At 41.0% G+C, this 21,270-nt stretch overlaps 1 protein-coding gene across 1 annotated transcript in view; it reads right to left on the bottom strand.

The window, feature by feature from the left end:
• Positions 1 to 21,270, bottom strand: part of PHEX (phosphate regulating endopeptidase X-linked) — a gene marked incomplete at both ends in the record, with an annotated part of 198,507 nt that overhangs the window by 31,001 nt on the left and 146,236 nt on the right. The window contains one exon of the mRNA XM_082680665.1: positions 19,248 to 19,306. Within this exon, the coding sequence (XP_082536791.1) occupies positions 19,248 to 19,306 (59 nt within the window). The remainder of the gene's footprint in view (positions 1 to 19,247; positions 19,307 to 21,270) is intronic.

Here is a 21,270-nt window from a genome sequence, read left to right as displayed (position 1 = left end):
AGCTGGGATCCCTCTAAGAGATCCAACTATCTCTAAGATGACATTAATTCAACTGAGTTTGAAATCAGTGCATTCCATCAGTTTCAAGGAAACTATTTCGCACGGATACACTATTGGCAGTGTCCAGGTTGCCGTGAACTGGGTTCCTTCATAAACAGCGCATGCAAGAGGCTTCCAGCTGTCTTGTGGCTTCCCCTGATACAGAAAGGGCCAGCTTCATGCGCACACAACCAATGCAGTCACACGGGGCCCCCGTGCAGAAGGACCCTGCAATGAAATTAATGCTCTGCTGTCACTGTATGAAATGCTTAATAAATTTATGTTTGAATGTGATTTTGGAAGTGGAGACCAAGGGGACAAGAAAGCATGCATGTGAGCAAAGCAGCCATGCAAAATATTCCTGTCCACGGTTCCTTTTATGCTCCATTTGCATGCAGCATCCAAGATGCTCCCTGGGAGCGCAGAACTCCAGTAGACCCACAGAATGTGTGAATTCAGCAAGACTCAAAACGAGTACAAGGTAAGCATATTACATCTAGGACTGAGTATGTGGGAGCTCTGACAGCCCTCTTCGGGCTCTTTCTGTTGGAAGCAGAATTTTCTTTGATCACCAAAGGGCAGCAGTGGCATTCTAAGAAACATGAATGGCCAAGGAAGTCTGTCATACTCTTTCTTACTCCTGTATCAGTCAACCACATATACCGAAATGATGACGTAGAAGGAAAGGGAAAGACAGGACAACCCATAGTTTCTTTTCCTTTCAGTCCTTTCTTACTCATCAGTAAGCCAAAGGTAGAGAGTGTTGGTAGAATGTACATGTATATAAGAAATGAAGTAAAACCAACTGAGTTAGTTTTATGCAGTGTTTCCACTGTTCTGGCAAGAAGAAAATACATACTCATGTACAAGCTAGAAAATATAAACTACAATTTCGTCAATTCTACATCTAAGTTAAAAGTTCTTTTATCTGGGGAGTTCCCTGGTGGCACAGTGGATAAGACTCCATGCTCCCAATGCAGGGGGTCTGGATTCGATCCCTGGTCAGGGAACTAGATCCCACATGCATGCTGCAACTAAGAGTTCGCATGCCTCAACTAAGGAGGCTGCATGCCACAACTAAGGAGCCCACATGCTGCAACTAAGGAGCTGGCGAGCCACAACTAAGGAGCCCTCGAGCCACAACTAAGGAGCCCACCTACCACAACTAAGACCCAGAGCAACCAAATAAATAAATAAATAAATATTGTTTAAAGAAAAGTTCTTATATCTGTATTTGTTTTGGCATTGCACAATATAAAGATGAATGGTAAAATTACGCTGATGATTTAAATTTTTAATTTTTCTTACAACTTACAATGGTATTAAATAGCAAATTAAAAATACTGTGACAAGTCTAGAGAAAGAAAGGCTGTAGAAGACAGGACAAAGCTATATATTTTAGCCCCTTTACAGCACTTTTTCCTGCTTTCTGAAAAAGAGGTCCCCATATTTTCATTTTGTACTAAGCCCCACAAATTATGTAGCTGGCCCTGGGTGCAGATGAGTGGGAGAAATGCCTTGTTTTGCTGTGCCATTGCAAGTCACCACTAAATTTTGTTCCCTGGGGTTGATCCTAGGAGCTGCACTTACAAGCCATCACAACTGGGAATGCAAAGAATAGTAACAAAGAAAATGACAGAGAGAGAGAGATACCTTCTGCAACATCCTTGCCTGCTCCAGAGCCACTGCTCAAAGCTGCTGGAGACTAAAAGCTCTTTTATAAGAGTTCAAATGTTTTATCTTCCCTCTCTCCTTCTCAACAATCTGTCTACCTCTCCTCCAAGACAGGACACTACGAGAAGTGAGGGTAGGAAAGCACATTCTTAATTTAGAAGTGAAATATTAATTCTATGTAATTCATATACATATATTATTTATATTTTTTTAATAATATCATAGTTTGAGATTTCAGCGTGCAAAAACCTAATTGTAAAACAGAGCTGGATCCAGCTAGTAGTCCTCTCTCTTCCTGCTGCTTTCACATAAAGGAAAATGCATCTGACTCTGGAGGGGCAATGTCATATTAATCTTCATAATTTCCACATTTTCTTAAATATCTTTGGCATCTTTATATCAATATTCCATCATCTTTTTGGTGATTACTTTTAGTAAGTCATTCTGACTTGGATATATATATGCAAATATATATTACATATATATGCAAATCACAGTTTTTATATGAAAATTCTGTCTCACATAATATATCACCAAAAAGCAATGATATTTCCCAATAAGAACAATGATCATAGACCAATGTGACTTAATTATTAAATCATTATGGCTTTCCTGCTTGGTAATGTGCCCAGTTGGAAGCATTTATGTTCATTGCCAACCCCTTTACAGGAAAACATCTGACACCTGCACGAGCCTCCTTTCTGCCGCTGTTGCTGTTAGAGGCCCCAGACTCGCAGACCGCAGCCATCACACTCCCCTGATCAGCTGTATCTTCGCAGCTTGTCAGGGCCATGGAACCCAACACTGATCAACAGAAGAATCTGATGCCCTTAGGACCATTCTGCTGAAGTGAATGGATTAACTGTTTAAGCTGCATTTTTGGAGATGTCAACTGGCAAGAGTGATAGATCAAATCCCAACAGGGCCAACTCAATATCTTATCTCATAAAGCGAATGAGCTCTATTTAGCAAAGGTAGAAGTGAAAAATAATTAAATAAATGGAAAGGGAATTCTTTTTCTTTTCCTCTCCCTTTTTAATAGGCTTTTCTTATCTTTTCTTGCATATCCATTTTATCTCCTCTTCTTCCCATTTCAGCACTGCCTCACCACCTATTTCACACTTTTCAAGCTCCTTTTTCTACCAGTATATTTATGGGAGACATTCCTCACAATGTAAGTGTGTGTGTGTATATATGTACGCATACATATGAACATGAGAGATAGGAGAGAGGGAAGGAGAGGGAGGAAAGAGAAATTTAACTATCGGACTGGCAAAAATTCATAAATTTAATAATACTGACCAGGGTGTAGGAAGCATGTTGGTGGGAATATAAATTCTTGCAAGCATTTTGGAAAGCAATTTAGTCATCTCTCAATGCTTTAAATGCCATTTAAAAAAATGAGTAACTGCAGGCTGATAAGGAAAAGGCTCTAACAGATATTATTAAGCAAAAAAATATTAAGTGTAAATACAGCATTCTGTCACGTATGAGTCCTTTTATGTGTACTACATGTGTAAATGTATGCATAGGTATATAGAGTCAGGTCTGCTATAACGCTTGTATTGAAAAGGTAAATTTGTTCCAACATGATTGAAGTAGCAGGGAAAAGACTGGAACGTAACTCCAATTTCACATTTTCTTATGCACAATTTTGTCCATGAGAAATGCTAGATGAAAGCAGAAAACTGCACCCAAATGAACTGAGCTGCTTAAGAGTACACAAAATGCACACATCCCAACATGGACCAGCTACCTCTGTCCCCCATGTGTTAGAAGCCCTACCCATCCACATCTGGTGTTAAAACTTTTCAGATAAATCTCCTTCCACCACTACACAGTAACTCACAAGCTGCAGGCCCTCCAATGCCAACTTCCCCAAGCAAACGTCAGGTCTTTTTTTTAAGGGAAAGCACCATATTTACTGTAGAGTTTATGTATTTACCCATTTAACACGTGTAAAACCGTGCTATAGTTTTTATTAGGCTCCTAGCTTTTGTTTTCACGTGTCACTGATAGTTTTTGATTGCTGTGCCCCAGCCCCATTTGTCCCATAAGCCTTGTGGCTTTTATTGCACAGTTTTGCATAGTGCAGTGATGTTTAGGACCACATGTCGCATTACAGCAGAACTGACTACGTATATACACATCTATGTGTATATGTACACATATATATTCCCACCAGCGGTTCTCAAATTTTGTCATGCATCAGAATCACCTGGAGGACTTACTGAAACAGATTGCTGGGCCTCACCCTCAGAGCTTCTGAGTCAGTAGGTCCAGAGAGGTGGCTAGGAATTTGCATCACTAACAAGTTCCCCTGTGATGTGATGCTGATGGTTTGGGAACCACACTTCAAGAACCACGGCCCAGTCACTGGCTGTCATGCACTGTGGTGCTATGGCTAAATATGTTTATTGCTGCATTGCTGTAACTGAGGAAAGTGTGCAACAACCTAGATGTTCAACAGGAGGGGAATGAGTTAATGATGGTATAACCATATTATGGACTGCTGTGCAGCAAATGAAAAGAAAGAGGCAGGTCTCCATATTCTAGCGTGGGAAACTCTCGAACAAATGCTGTTAGAATAAAGCAAGGCATAGATATAGATATATAAATGCCATTTATATATTTAAGATAACTATCCTATCAGTTTGAGTATATGTATGAAAATTCACAGAAAAGGTCTGTAAAATACATACCAAAGTGGTCATAGTGGTTACTTACCTCTTGGAGCTAAATGGGATTTGGGGTGGTGGGTGGTTAAAGGGGCTTTGGACATAAATGTAATGTTTTAAATATTGATTAATCAAAGGTAATCAACTTGTATAATTAAAATGAACTCTTTTAGGGACTTCCCTAGTGGTCCAGTGGTTAAGAATCCGCCTTCCAATGCAGGGGACGTGGGTCTGATCCCTGGTCGGGAAACTAACATCCCACATGCCGCAGGACAACTAAGCCCGCGCGCCACAACTACCGAGCCCGTGCGCTCTGGAGGCCGTGAGCCACAAGTAGAGAGAAGCCCGTGCGCCGCAACAAAGAAAGATCCCGCATGCCGCAACGAAGACCCAACACAGTCAAAAATAAATAAATAAATACATAAATATTTAAGAAAATAAAATGAACTCTTTTAGAGATAACAGGTGTGTGTATTACAGAAATTTCTTCTAAAGGTTATTCCAAACAGTTTATAGTTAACTAAGCTTACATAGTAGTTTTTTGCTCATACATTTGTCAATACCAGCAAATTCCTATTTCAAGCAAAAATACAGACTGTGGTTAAATAATTCCAAACACTAACATTCTGACAAAAGAAAATATTGGTATCTATATGTTGTAACAACCTCACTCTTTGGTAGCAAAAAATTCTCTTTCTCAAATCTGTGTGTAGGAAAATCACAAGGCCTGCTTTAGGCTTTCTACTTGGGTCAGCCTTTTGTTTCTACTGGCATTTCTCATAACTCTATCAATGAATACTGACTAACCTAGTTGGAATCTTAGCAAAATGGTGACCATAGAGTGCTTTTGTTTAGGACACAACTGCCAAACAACTGATCACATTCAGTGGGTCAGGTTCAACTAGTCGGTCTTTAAAGTCATAAAGTTATATCCTAACTGCAGCTGTATCTTTCCAGGAAAAGTTAAATGCCTCAGTGTGTCTGGGTTTCAGTGTCCATTTTACTAGTGTAAAATCACATTAATTAGGTTTTTTAGTAGAGGCGAATATAGAGGAAAAAAACAGAATTAGCCCATTGTCCCACAGCTCAGACCTAAGAAAACAAACATATAGCCTCAGGTATAGAGAGTTCAAACTGTATGGAGAGATGGGGAAAAAATTAATAATTTCCCTTTTTTCCCACCCCTCTCCCCCCCAGCCCAGAACTTCCCACTACTATGTACAAAACTAGCTTCAGATATTTACTCAAATGTCACCTCCTTCTCATTAAGGCCTTCCCTAGTGCTTTTTAAAGGAGGAAAGTATTATTCTACCCCCCTTTCTTGCTTTATAGCTCATCATAGTACCACCATCTATGATACTCTAAATTTTACTTATCCTTTATAAAGTATTGTCTGTCTTTCCCCAACTGGAATGCAAGCTCCATAACAAAAGGACTTTTATTTTTACCACTCTCTCACTGCAATATCTCCAAAACAATGCCTGGCACGTGGTAATCACTCAATAAATATTTGTTGAGTGAATGGAATCTGCACTTTGTGAAACTCTAAACGGTGACTGGGGTTAAACATTACCTATAACTATGAGTGCGTGTTAGCCAAAGTCTAAAACATTACACGACACTATTAGTACTACCAATGTGCTACTCCTTGAAGTTTCCATATTCAATACCAGAATGGGGCTATGTTCCATTATTCAAGTTCTGGTTTTCCTTTACCTTCTAGATTAGGTACTCTGTTGGTTCCATTCCCTTACAATCATGGCCGAGCTAGTGCGGTTTTGAAGTTTGCACATTTTTTTCAATAAACTCTTAATCAGAATGCAAATATTAACAAGATGAAAAGCTCTGTCTAGCTTCATGCAAATTCCATCACCCTATGTCCTCTTAGCCCTCCGTAACACCAAGGAATAAAAGTAGGATATTTTCCCTTTTATGGTTTTATGGCATATGCTACAAAGAGAAAATCACACAAAATACTGATTTAGATCAGAGTCCTTTGGTCCTAACAATACTGAATGAAGATAATCTCTTTTCCCTACACTCTTTGTATGCTTTCACATAACTGCCACATTAATTTTAAGTTCCATATCCATAAGTGTGTGGTTCAAGAAAGTTATCATGTGGCAAGTATTCTGAAAGCATTTTCTTCCAACGTTTTGTTACTTGTAAGTTTGGGGTTTTGTTTTTTATATATTGACACTTACAAATGGTGATTTGTAAGTGTCAACTGTAGTTGACAACTTTAAGACAACTGTAGTCAGACTGGAAACATGTTGTTTCCGTGTTTGGTCAGATTTAACAAGATGGGAGACCTCCAACTTTCAATACCAGTCTTCAAAACCCAGAGCACCTGCTTCTTCCCTTTCTCTCCATCAAACGTTTGAAAATTTACTAATACCCTCCATATCCAAGGGTGGAATTCAATCCTCAGTTGGTTGAACCTTCGGATGAAACCTTTAGATATGGAGGGCCAACTGTATGGTGCAAGGCAACTCAAATTCCATCTAAATTTGGGAGCAGTTCACTCAAATTCAGTCTCTCTTTTGACTCCTTTGAAGGAAGTAGCATTATTTGAATTTGTTCAGTTAGGATCTCTCCAGCGGCCTCAGGGGCAGAAGTGGCACAGCCAGGGGCCAATGACAAAGTAAATTCAGTCCAAAAGAAGTTGACAGCGGGGAGGTTCTAAAGGAGAATCCAATGGGCTTGAGAATGTGTAGGCCAATGTGCACACTCAAGTGTTTAATTAAATCTGTTTCCATATTTGCTGTAGGTGCTTTCCCCAGAGAGGTACTTCGGTTTTCCATTGAGTGTGTATCACTATGGGTGTTTGTCATACTTTTATTGAGGGGCTGACTGTATCAATACATTGTATTATATTATTAGTCTTGTCAAATAACAGAATGTTTGGTCTTTTGCATGGATTTATTGGTGTATTAATGTGACTTTATTCTAGTACATGTCATGACAGTTATTTTCAAAAGCATTAAGTATATGCTTATATTACTGAACTAATCCATGTATCAATCTACATTCCAAGGCTTACTGCTGATGTGCCATCTTAGCAACATTATTATACTTCCTGGTGAGATTCACCTGTAGTTAATTCTGCTGACTTGTTTATTTTATTTGTCCTGCCCAATAGCTCCAAGTTCTATAGTTCACTAAGTGAACATAGTTTATGACTCTAATTTTAGAGATGTTAATATATTTAAATACCATCATAAAAACTACTGGGAGAAGTTTGGTTTGGTTATGATGATGCAACTTCCATAAATAACCAGTGACCACTAACATTTACTGAGCACCTATGATGTTCCAAGCCACTCAGGTAAGTTTTGAACATACAAATGTCCTCAAAGAACCTACAATCCAGTGAGGGGGAAAGGACGTAACTAGAAAAAAAATTCCATTTTGCAAAATCTAAACACGAAGATGAACTGATACCAAAGCTCTCTAAAAGTGTATTTTTAATTGAAATGTCTTTTAAAGTCAGTAAAGAAATACTGGATACACGGGAGTAGACGCATAGGCGTGTTTTGGAAAAGGGGTTATCTGTACACGTGTGTATGCTAATGGGTAAAAAATTTGTAAGATCAGTAGGGACCAGAGCTTTCAACAGGCCCCCAGTTATTTCGGTGCATCTCCTAGTTGAGACCCACTGGCTTCAATCAGAATAAGGATTCTCAACCCCAACTGTACATTAGAATCCCTCGGGGAGGTTTTTAAAAATATACCCATGTCCAAGCCCCTGCCCCAGACCTATCAAGCCACAGTGTCTGGGATGGAGCCCTGAGCAGCAGTATGTTTTCAAAGTTCCCCAGATGATTCTAATATGCAAACAAGTTCAGAAACCTTGGTTTAGGAAAAATAACTGATGTATATAAATTAGCCCTCCTGTCTCATTCTCCTCTCTTCACTGCTCCTCAACACTGTGCTCATAACATATGACTAGATATTTTTATTATAATTTTGCAGACTATTCTTTCAAAACTGAAATTTTACACGGCTTATAAATTATGATTGTACAAAAGGACAAAAACAGTTTTAATTGCAACTGCTTTGGAAAATCCAGGATGAATGCTCACTCTAAGAGAGAATGAGTGTTACATCTTATTCAGGATTAGTTCTTATAATCAGATAAGCCAGATACCATTCTTCTAGAATCTAGGGGGCCATCAGTAGGGACATGGAAATTGCTGCAGTTACAAAGCACTTTTGGTTATGTTTTTTGCTGTAAAGGGATTTCATTGTCATCTCACTGCTAAGATTAATAGTGGCTTTTTTTTCAATTTGGCATCTTGCAGTAATTTGGTGAATGCCAACCCTCCCCTTTCCAGAAAATATCAAGTTCTAACAGCTGTGACTCATGTCAAGGGATCCAGCAAGATGCCCTAGCCATCTGCCGGCTTCCTGCAGGTAACCTCCTGCCACCAGATCTATCAGCCTAGAACTGACGAGCTGAAAGCAGCTTCTAAAATCTGCCCTCCGTCTTGAAATCTACTCTTCGGGCTCTTCTATTCTTTTCCTGCCAGAATTACCTCCAGGCTGCAACATAGAGAACCCCTTCTTCTTTACCAGCATAACCAACCATCCCTGTCTGCCCAGGCCTGAAGGGGCTCCTGGGATGTGGAGCTTTCAGTGCTAAAGTTGGGACAGTCCCAGGCAAACCAGGACAAGTTAGCCTCCTTACCTTTACCCAACCAAGTTTGACCTCTTTTGCATTTGAACTGCAATTTTATAGCTCAGCAGTTCTCGAATTTCAGCATCTATTGGAGATTTGATGGTTAAAATCTTCTTAAAACATAAATTGCTGGGCGCACCCCCAGAGTTTCTGATTTGGTAGGTCACGGATGGGACCAGGTAAAGCCCATTTATCACAGGTGATGCTGATCCAGGGGCCACACTTTGAGAACCACTATGCAGCTCAGTATCTCATACTCTACTCACGTACCAACAAGTCCTTTCATGCACACAATTGCTGTCCTAGGTATTCAAAACTGACACTAGAGGAAGTGATGTTCAGTCCAGGCCTGGGAAAACAGCAGATGCTCAACAAATGCCTGTGTAGGGTCACTGAGCCATATCTGGGGGTGAGATAATGGTCTCAAGAATGAAAATGTGACTAACATTTTCCCCTTATCAATTAGACCGAAAAAGAAAAAAACTGAGTCTCTATTCATCTCCTCCAACAGTATCTTTACGATGCCTAACAGTATCTTTTACGATGGTAAAAGAAACCCATCTCATCTATTGTTAGTGAAAATATAAATTGGTACCACTTTTCTCAAGAGAAGTAGGATAATATATATTTTTAAATCCCTTTACTTGAGCATACCATTTGACTCAGCAATTCCTCCACATCTAGGAATCTACCCTAAAGAAGAGTCTCAGATTTGCACAAAGACTTAGCCGCAAAACTCATCACAGAGTTTTGGGGTTTTTTTTAACAATAGTGGAACAGCCTTAACGTCTTTCGGTAGGAAATTAAAGAAAGTAAGGTGCTTTTATATGGTGGAATACTCTGCATGGTAACTTAGAAGAATATGTGACAAATGAAAAAAATACTTGTTACAACTTTCAGTGGGAAAAAACAGTTTAACTGGACGAGTCCATAGTTAATTTCAATTTTTAAGTATGTAGATAAACATAAGTTTGAGAGAGATTCAACAAAATTATTAACTGTAGCTATTTTTAAATTATGATTAACTTTAAAAATATTTTTAGCTTATCTAAAATTTTCTAGATTTTCCACAGTAAATGTGAACTACTTTTGTATTAAGGGTCAAAGACAATTGATTTTTTTCAAGGGAGGACAAGTGAGACTGTGACCTTCAAGACCAATTAGTGAGACTGTTCCCTGACTCCCTGGCCATGGCTCCTTTCCAGCTTCCTGATGCTCTGCTCACTTGGGCTCACAGCCAGGTCGCTCCCAGTGTGTGTCCCACTCACCCCCCACCTCTTGAATCAAACTGACCCTGAAAGCCATTCTGTGCTTTCTGCTACCAGCCCTGCAGCGAACCTGCCCAGTCCTCTGCCTGGAAACAGCGTGCGTCCTGCCCCACGAGAGTGTTTTCACAAGTGCACAGCAGGTGGTAAATGCGTCCCTCCAGGCATCGGTCCTGGGACTCAACAGTTACAGGAATGCCATGAGACTGCAGGGCTTCCCACTGAAAGGCAGCTTGTCCCTCGGTGGCACTACCCAGAATGTCATTCTCAGCCGCCTCCTTGGTCGGGCCTTAGAGACATGGGGCTGTATTAGGGCGTCCAGAGTCCTTGACTAGACCAGGACAAGAGCATCTGAAAATAGTTGTAGCAGGTGTCCCACAACCTTGCCAAGTGCATCATGTGGCAATTCTGCAAACTATTTGAACTTTGCTCATGACTTAACTTCAACTCACTTAACAAATTTTTTTTAAATTTCAGAGTAAATTTTGTGAAGGACAACGTTTTGGGAGAGTAGCTCAAAATATTCTTGTTAAGGTAGCTTATGAAATCTCTCAAATAACGTCCCCACCCCATCGGAATCCAAGGATGGAAGGAGATCACGGGCATAGCCAAAGGGCTTGCAGAGAACAGCACTCTTAGAGACGGCAATAATCAACTGCTGCTTGATGCGACAGCCCTTTAAGACATGAAATCAGCATGACCTGGAGACCGCCTGACCTTCTGATCCTCATCCCCTGGCTGTCCCCACATCCCATAATATCTTGTTTCCATACCAAACAAACAATCCCCCACTACACGGGTGAGGGCAGAATATAATGATTACTCTAACATACAATTATACCATGCTTTCAACTTTTTCACAGTGTGTTCACACGTATCATTTCATGTAATTCTCACATTTCTTATCTGGCACTGAACAGTGTAGGCTGAAGACCTAGAGCACATAATCAGAGAAGCTGGGTTATACTCCCATCTCCGCAACTTACTAGTTGTGTGCTCTTTTGCACGTTACTTGGCCTCCCTGAGCTTCAGTTTCCTCTTCTGTAAAATGACCCATAGTATCAAGCTTATAGATAGACCTACTGAAGATTAGAGACAACATATGCTAAAGTATCCAGCACAATGCTTGGCACATTAATGGTTCTCAGTGAAGAATGGCTGCACAGCGCAATTATGCTCTCCATTTTATGGGAGTCCTTCAAAGCATCAGTGGAAAAGTTGGGAAACTACCTGTATTATCACTACACAATTATTTGAGAACAATCTTTTGGGATTTAACTTACCCATTCCCTATTTCCCCTCACCGCTGCCACTGCCTAGGTTTAGACCCTCCCCATCCTTCTCTTGAACCACCTGCCAAACTCCTAGCTGGCATAGGGGGTCTCAATCTTTCCCGTCTCCAAGCCATGATCTTCCAAGCCATGATCTTTAAGACTAAGACCAAGGAACCAAAAATTAAGTTTCCTGCCTCTCAAAGAAAACTATACCAGTTCCCTATGGCCTGTTCCTCAGTATGGCTTACAAGGTCCTCATCTACTTCTGCTACATTTCACCTCGCGTCATGCCTTCTGCCCCATCCCCCGTCTACCACATGCAGTCTGTGCCCCAGCAACTGTGAGCATCTCACCACCCGTTCCTGCTCCATGCTCCGCGTGTGTTGCCTTTGCACCAGCCAGTACTTCTGCATGTCCCAACCTACCTACTTTGCCTACAGAATTTTTCTCCTTTCAAAGCCCACTCAAATGCCATTTTCACCGTGAAGCCAACCTTCACTCCCCTAGATAGTTAACACACTGCTCCGTGGCTCCCAGGATGCACTGCACAGCCTTCTGTTGCACACTCACCATGATGTCTTATAAATGACTGGTAACAAGTCTGTCTCTCCCTGCTTCTCAAAAGCAAGGAATCCTAACAGCTAAGATTTATTGACTACCTACTACAAACCAGTTTCTCTTCCAAGCATTTTGTATATATTATCACCTTGAATCTTCACGACAACCCTATAGGATAGTCACTACTATTATCTCCATTTTATAGATAATTAAACTGAGGCTTAAAGAAGTTAAGTAACGTGCCCAAGGTTGCAAGTTATCAGTGGCCAAGCCAGGGTTCAAAATCAAAGCCCACACTCTTAACCACTACACCATACCGTATTAAAAACCTAGCACTGAACTCAGTACCTGGAAAGTTGTAATGTCTGTATTACTTATCTCTTGCTATATAACAAAGGATCCCAAAACATAGTGGCTCAAAACAATAAACATTTACTATCTCACAGTTTCTCTGGGTCAAGAATTCGGAAGCAGCTTATTTGTGTGGTCTGTCTCAGGGTCTCTCAAGCGGTTGCTGTCAAGATGTCAGCGTGGGCTGCAATCACCTGAAGGCTTGGCTGGACTGGAGGATACGCCTCCAAGATGGCATGCGCACACAGTGCTGGTCATGGGCAGGAGGCCTCAGGTCCTTCACATGTGGCCCTCTCCACCAGCTCCCTGAGGGCCCTCATGACATGGTTGCTGGCTTCCCCCAGAGAGATCAATCCAAGACAGCAAGGCAGAAGCCAGATGTCTTTTATGACCCAGCCTCAGAAGTCACACCCTGTCATTTCCACAGTATCCTATTACTTACAGAGGTCAGCCTTATCCAGTGTTGGAGAGACTACACAGGGGTGTGAACACACGGGAAGCGAGAATCACTGGGGGCTCTATAAATATTAAGTGAATAAGGCGAAAAAATTACTAAGAATTGCTCTGTCAGGATCTCTTCTAGATAATGAGAAGTCTGGATTAGGTGGCCACTTAAGTTTCCTTCCTTGTAGCTCCAAAACTATGGGAGATTATTTTCCAATTCTACTCAAATAGATTGTCAAGTGCATTCAGGGATTTAATTTCATTAAAGTCCAGTAGAGGCCACAGGTGAGTATTTGCTAACTTGGCTTCTACTTTATGGTTTTAGGCAGAGTCAGCAAAGTATGAGAAGTTCTACCAGTCTGAAACACAGTTATTTCCCTAACAGCAAAACAAATCTATGCTTGATTTCAGGATTAATTTTATAGTTAGATGCCAGCGTTAGCCCAGCCTCTGCACAAAGGCTTATCTTCCTTAGCAGAGTATCTGTGATTAAACTGAGGCAACTAAATCCCTTGTGTATAAGAGCAAAGATAATAAAAAATCATTGGTTTTAGCCCTTAGGCCTTGCTTGTTTTCAAGCCAAGGTTTTGTTTGCTTAAAATAATTCCTTGATATGATTTGAGACCTACGAAGATAAAAAACTAATATTGTTATAAGGCACTATGCAGATACACATTGATACTGAAAACATGAAATGAATTTTATTCTAAAGACCAGTCTATATTAGCGGAAATGAAAACCAAATGTAAGCGGCTCTCCCCTCAGGCTCACCCTCCTGCCTCCCGTAAGACCACCTGATTAGATCCAAAGTACTTTGGAAGCTGGGTCAGAAACACGCTATGAGGGTCCCTAGATCCCATCCTCTCACAGTGCTCTACATCACAGATTGGCAAACTACAGCCATGTAAACAGTTTCACGGGAGCACAGCCGCACTCATTTGTTTATGAATTGTCTATGGCTGCAATGGCAAAGGTGAGAATTTGCAACAGAGACCATATGGCTTGCAAAGCCAAAAATATTTACTATCTGGCCCTTTATAGAGAACATTTGCCGATCCCTCGTCCACACCTCTGGCAGCTTGGCCTGAGGTGAACTGTCATAAGCCCAAATGTCTATGCATGCTACACGCTATTCTAAAAATCTTTAAGGGAGAATGGGGGTATTACTGTTTATGTTGAGGTGTTACATACATACAGTAAAGGAACAAATTTTAATGGTAGAACACAGTGAGTGTTTTACACAAGTATCACCTGTGCAACCACCTCCCAGATCAAGGTAATGTTTCCTATGCCCCCTCTCAGTCAATACCCCCCAAAACAAAGGTAGCCATTATTTTAACTTTTATCACTTAGATCACAGATTTGTTTGCCTGTTCCTGAACTTCATACGAATGGAACCACGCAGTGTTTCACTCACCATTAAGTCAGCGGCATTCTTACACACTGCAGCATGGAGCACTTCGTTCTTTTCCCGTGCTGTGCAATATTCAATTGTATGAATACAGCACAATTTATTTACCTACTCTTCTGTTGATGGAAATTAGGTTCTTTCCAGACTTTTGCTGCTATGAACATGGTGTACATGTCTCCTGGTGGGCATCAGGATCCATCCATCTTATCAAGAGTGGAATTTCTGGGTGATAGGAGACATCAACAAACTGCCAAATACTTTTCCAAATGAGTCGTAATTGTTTAATGTACAAAAATATTGTTTTAATGTATAAAACCTTCTGAGAACAAAAGTTCAAAATACGCCCCTCCCACAATCTTCATATACACGCTGTGTATCCTGTGACAGACTGGCTATCCCAGGCATTAGTGGCGGGCGTGCCAGTTTTTGATATACAAAACGCTGACCTTGACGATATGCTGGCACTTTTCAAATTGATCTTGTTAAATCCTACCAAAAACTCTGTGGACTGGGTAACCTCAACATGTGACAGATGAGGACAAGAGGGGTCAGGAAGGAGAAACACCTTGACCAAGGTCATACAACTAAATCAGTGGCACTCAAGGTCTCCCATCGAGCTTATGTCTTCCTACTAAAAGCAGGAAGACCTGGGACTTCCCTGGAGGTCCAGCAGTTACGACTCCGCGCTTCCACTGCAAGGGGCACGGGTTCGATCCCTGGTCGGGGAACTAAGATCCTGCATGCCACGCAGCATGGCCAAATAAAATAAAATAAACGCAGGAGGACCAGCTTTGCATTTATCACAGGGTTAGGGAAGCACAAGCTTAGGCACCAATAACCTCAGCTCCTTGTTTTCCTGTTTAACCACCTTATCAGGTCAAATATAATTAAATTCTGCAACAGCTCCTGAGTATAACTCCCCGTACAGCAGACTTAAATCATCATTATTTCACACTACACTCTGTGTCTGAAGACATTGCTACCCAGCTTGACAAGGGTAGAAAAATAAGAAGCTATAACCACCCTGCAAAAATCTAACATTGAAAGATCACCACAAATCATAGGGTTTCACATATAGGCATGGATTTGCCAAAACAAACAAATAAACAAACAAAAACCCTACAGGTTTTTCTATTTTCTACTCAAGTCTCTACTGCATGCAGAAGCTGACTTAAATGGCATAAATCAGAAAATGATAATGTGAACTGAATGAAATTCTCATAAATCACGTTACTAAGTATAGTTACATCTTAGATGTGAAACCCAATTAAACAGATGGCCACATGCTGTCAGAATCAGCCCCTAATCAATAAAGATGTTCATTTTAGAAAATCACCTCCATTTTTCACTTCTTCAGTGAAGCAAAAAGGTGGTACTTGGGGGCTGGGGGGAGTCCCAGGAAACCCAGTGGGGAAATGTATAAGGAACTCCACCTGTCTTAATTTATAGTCCGGAAAATCAGAAAGGAGGGAGAAAAAAATGTCACCCACAGGATTCCTTGTCATCTTGCCTGGGAATGCAATTTACAATGAGAGCAAGCACTGGTCATTAGGAAAACAGAAACAGCTTGAATCTCTTAATTAAAATACTGCTTCAAATTGTTCATTCCAAACCCCCTCTGCTCATGAGCTTTAGAGAAACCACTGGGTTACCCTGAAATGGCTGCTCCCTCAGTAAACCTCTGATAAGATCAGCTCTCCCCAGAAAGAAACAGGCTGAGCAGGGGTGAATCCTGGAGGCAGGATTTAAACACCCCAAGAGCAGTGAGTATTCACTGACATTGGATAGCCAGTGTGGAAGCACTGCTGAGGAGTCTACCTCAGTGCCTTGTTTAGCATAAGAACTGATCTATTACATTCACCAGATTGATGAAAATTTTGTCTACCAATGCCAAGAAGTGATGAAAATGAGAGCTGGTGAAAACACTTCTGTACTTTGGAACACTCACTCTGGAAAACATTTGGTGTCATCTGGTAAAGTTGAATATTTGCATACTCCACAAGCCAGTAATTCTACTCCTAGCATATGCCCCGAACACTTGTTTCAGGGGACATGTATGAGAATATTCAGAGCAACGTAGTTCATAATAGCAAAAACTGGGGGAAAGGGGAACGCTTAGGTCTGTAGAACAGATAAGTAATCTGGGGTACAGTCACACATGGAATGTTACAGAGCAGTGAAAATGAAAAACCTACTGCCACATGCTACCTGGATGAATCTTAAAAACATGTTGAATGAAAGCACAATTGCTTAAGATTGCATGCAATATAATACCATTTTTATTATGCTAAAAATAAGTAAAAATAAACAGTATATTGCTTAGGGATACATATGGTTTAAAATTTATTTTTCAAAATACAAGAAAATAATAAACACAAAAATCAGAATAGTGGTTACGTAACTGGTGAGGAGGAGGAAACTGAGGAGGAGTGCAGACAGAGGCACTGACATCAGGAACGTTCCAGTTCTTGGACAGGTGGTGGGTTCATAAACGTATATTTATTTTCTCATATGTTTTCTTATATACTTTGTAACTTTATGTGTTCTAGCATGTTATATATATAATCTTTTGCATGTACAAAGTAAACCATTTTCTTTGAAAATAGATAATTTAAATAATTTTCTATCACCCAGTAAGTTATTCCAATTGATATCGGTATAATTCGTGTTATATAAATATAACCTATATTATTATAAATTGTATTTATAAGTAATATCTAAAATATCATAATTTCCCATTAACGCAGATTACTTTTCAACTTAGAGCTATAGAAAAGCATCATGTTGTATATTTTAAATATATAAAATTTTTATTTGTCAATTATACCTCAATAAAGCTGGGGGGGTGGAGAAAGCAATGGTATTTTTATGATAATAATGCACTGCCAGCTAACTGTTTTCCTGTTCACTACTCTCCCAGACCAGTCCGGCAGAGGCTGCCGTTCTCCAAGGTGGCCACACGAGGGCGACTCTAAGAAGGTGTGCCTGCTGGGAGTGGGCTGTCCCCTCTGGCCAGGGAGTCCTGTCAGGATGAGGGCCAGCACAGAGGACCTACCACAAGTGGGTAGACAGGAAGCCTCACTGAGAAGGTGTCATTCAAGCAAAGATTTGAAGGAAGTGGGAGCGCGAACCACTTGGATCACTTGGAGAAGTTTTCCAAGGCAAAGAGAACCCCGAGTACAAATGCCTGTAAGGAAGAGTGTCTCCTGCTCTAGGAACAGGAAGGAGGTGAGCATGGCTGGAACAGAGGGGAGATAAAGGCAGCATCATAAGAGGCCTCGGGGCCATTTCAAGTAATTTGGCTTTTATTCTGTGTGAGATGGGACGCTGATAACGGGTTCTGAGCAAAGGAGGGACATGAGATGACTGAAGGACATCTTAAAATGGCTGTGATATTATATTTAGAATAGACCAAAGGGGGATAAGTTCAGAAGCAGGGAGGCAAGCGAGGAGGCTATTACAGGGGTTCGGGGGGAGACGGTGAGGGCACAATCAAGGGGAGCAACTCCTTATAAATTCCATCTCCCGCGCTCAACAAACAGCTTAGAGACATGCTTAACACCATGAGATTAGAGGTGCTCACCACACGAGGGAGTGAAGGGGGGCACCGGAAGACGTGCAGCAGCAGCCCCCCTCCCACAGCAGGTCACTGGCAGCCTGCACTCGGGCTCTGTCATTCTCGTCAACGTCTTCAGGCTTTTACATGTGGATGTACCTCTAGACAATATATAGAACTGTTCTGCATGCTTTTGAACTCTATTTATATGATATCATACTCCACATATTTTTCCAAGTTTTTTTTTTCACACACACAACCTATTATTTGTGAACTTCATCCACGTTAATACATGTCGCTCTGGTCACTCATTGTTCGCCACTGTCTGGCATGCCCTTGTGTGAACATGACACATTTTGATTCATTCTCCTTTGGAGGGCCACATAGGTTATTCCCCTTTTGCTGCTATTATAAACAACACTGCTGTAACCATTCTCACATGGGCCTCCACATGTGCGACTTCTCTAGGGCACTGCTTCCCCAACTATGTTAGACTCATCTGGAGGGCTTAATAAAACAGTTTTCTGAGCCCCACGTCCAGGGTTTGTGAACAACAGGTCTAAGGTGAGGCCCAAGATTTTGCATTTCTAACAAGTTCCCCTGGGACTCTATTGCTAATAATCATGGGACCACACTTTGAGTAACAGCATTAGTGCACATGTCAAGAGCTCAAGTGACATTCACAGACACGCGTGCCCATAGTTGGCTTTTCTAGGTGTTGCCCAATTGTGCAGCAAAGTGGGTGGACCGATGTACATTTCCACCAGCAGTATGTGCCCCTGTCGCCAACATTTGGTGCTGTTAGATTTTTAATTTGTGCCAATCTGACCTTTAATAATTTTTAACTTATCATCTTAGTTATAATTATGTACCTAATACATGTAAATAAAAGAAACTCAAGACTTTACATCCTAGGATTAATTAGAGCACTTCAAAGCTTTTCTAACAGCCTCTAAATTCTCCCCAGCTACCTGATCGTTTTTCCCATCAATCCTAGTAATAAATAAAACAAAAATCAGTAAGACCACTATGAAAGAAAAGTGGAAGCTTGTTCCTTTTCATGGCCAACATCACTGCAGTTTTATTTACTGTAGCTGTTTTCTTTTTAACTTAATGGTTATATAAAGCTTTTTTAAAAAAACTTATAAGGTAATGAGGAAAATTGGACATATGGGTAGGGAAACAAACTTTCTTCACCAACATACCTGGTCACTGCTGGGAGGAAATAAAGAGTGCCCTACTCTTAAGTCACAGTCATGGAAAAGTTCCATCCATTTTGTAGCACATTAACAAGGAGACAAGGAACCAGTACTCACGGATCTGGTTGGTGGATGCGCTGTAGAAGGCATTGACAGTCGTTGGATTTGTAAACCACCTGTTGACAGAGAAACAACCACCACCAAGTGATCATCATTATCCAGGCAGGAGGGCAGTGAAACACATACAATGTGGCGGGATTTATTAGCAAATAACCAGGGAACAATGGGGAAGCTCGACACGCAGGGAAATTATCACCTCAGTTTAGGGTTATTGCTCTGCTCAATGAACAATCTCATCCTAAACTGAACATGCCTGGTTATTCACTGTTACTAACGTAATGTAAAAAAGCACCAGGGCTTCTGAAACAGCTTTAATGAAAAATTCTAGAATCTAAAGGGATCTCCCCACAGATGGAAACACAGCACCAAGCTGATGTTTGCCAGGCCCTGTTCAATGGGTCCATGGGACAGCTGAGTTTTCCATGCTGCATCACCTCTGACCTGTCCATTAAAGGTTTGAGATTGGTGACAACATAGAAGTCCATGTAAAGAGAGATAATAAAGCACAACCATGGTACCTAGAGGGTCTGCCTGCTCCAGTAGAAAGTTTACTGATTTAAGCACCAAAAGATCTAATGGCTCATCCTGCCTCTATCACTAACTAGCCGGGTTGTGGTGGAAAAGTGGCCTATCTTCAGTTTCAGCTATAAAACTAAGCTATGGCATTAAGATATCTTGGGAGTACCTTCCAGCTATGAAGAGTCTACACTGTATTTTAAATGCACAGGAAGTGACTTAGATCAGACTCAGCAAATTTCTTCTGTAAACAGATGGTAAACATTTAGTCATTTCATGGACCAAGAGGAAAAATCAAGGACATTATATAGGTACTTCCATAGTGAGAGAAACTTTTCTATAAAATTTTATTGATGAAAGTCAAAATATAATAATCTAGTACAGGGCTTCCCTGGTGGCGCAGTGGTTAAGAATCCGCCTGACGATGCAGGGGACACGGGTTCAAGCCCTGGTCCAGGAAGATCCCGCATGCCATGGAGCAAGTAAGCCCGTGCACCACAACTACTGAGCCTGCGCTCTAGAGCCTGCGAGCCACAACTACTGAGCCCGCGCGCCTAGAGCCCGTGCTCCGCAACAAGAGAAGCCACCGCAATGAGAAGCCCCAATACCACAACGAAGAGTAGCCCCTGCTTGCCACAACTAGAGAAAGCCTGCTCGCAGCAATGAAGACCCAACACAGCCAAAAATAAATAAATAAAATAAAGTTCCCTTTAAAAAAAAAAATCGAGTACAATTTTTGGTAATTCAGGCCTAGTAATGAGAAGAATGAAATTCCTTAGGGGCAGGAGAACGTTATGCTTTGAGGTTCAAAGTTAGTGCTTCCTACCATCAAATCAACCACAGACATTTATCTCTAAAGATCACTCTTAGCTCATGGGCTGTACAAAACCAGGCAGCAGGCAAGATTTAGCCCTCAAGCCATAGTTTGCTGACCCCTGACTTAGATGCCTGTGAGTTTCAGGCACTGCTGTTTATGATTAAAACCAAGCATTTGTCTTAAGCTAAACTGCTCAAAATAAACTTCTGTAAATCCTTTTCAGAACAATCATTTTACCAATTTATGTCTAATAGAATAATTGTGTCAGACTGATAATTTATGTCAGACTAACATGAAACTGGTATAGGAAATCCAAGTGTGGATTCTAGTTGGTCCACCCATACCTTCTCCCCTTATAAAGAAGCCCATGACTGTCATCCTATTATTATCACTAGTAGTAGTAGCAGCAGCAGCTACCATTCACGGAGCACTTACCACGTCCTACGCACTTTCTAGTCATAGGTTTTCCCCATAGAAACTACAGGAATTATTAGCCTATCTCACAGGAGAGGACAATGAGACTTACAAGCATTATATGCTCGCACAAGGTCTAGTCTGTCTGACTTCAAACCAGTTCTCTTAAGCATTATATTATACTGGAGACATCACTGGAAATCAAAACAGAGTGCCTCCTCTTGTCAAAGCTGAAACCTGTACTCACTTCCATAAAATGTATATTCTTTTCCG

This window comes from Grampus griseus (genome assembly GCF_964374135.1).
Source record: "Grampus griseus genome assembly, chromosome: X".
Taxonomy (NCBI): Eukaryota; Metazoa; Chordata; class Mammalia; order Artiodactyla; family Delphinidae; genus Grampus; species Grampus griseus.
The sequence above is the reverse complement of the archived record's forward strand: the minus strand, read 5'-3'. Positions and strand labels throughout refer to the sequence as shown.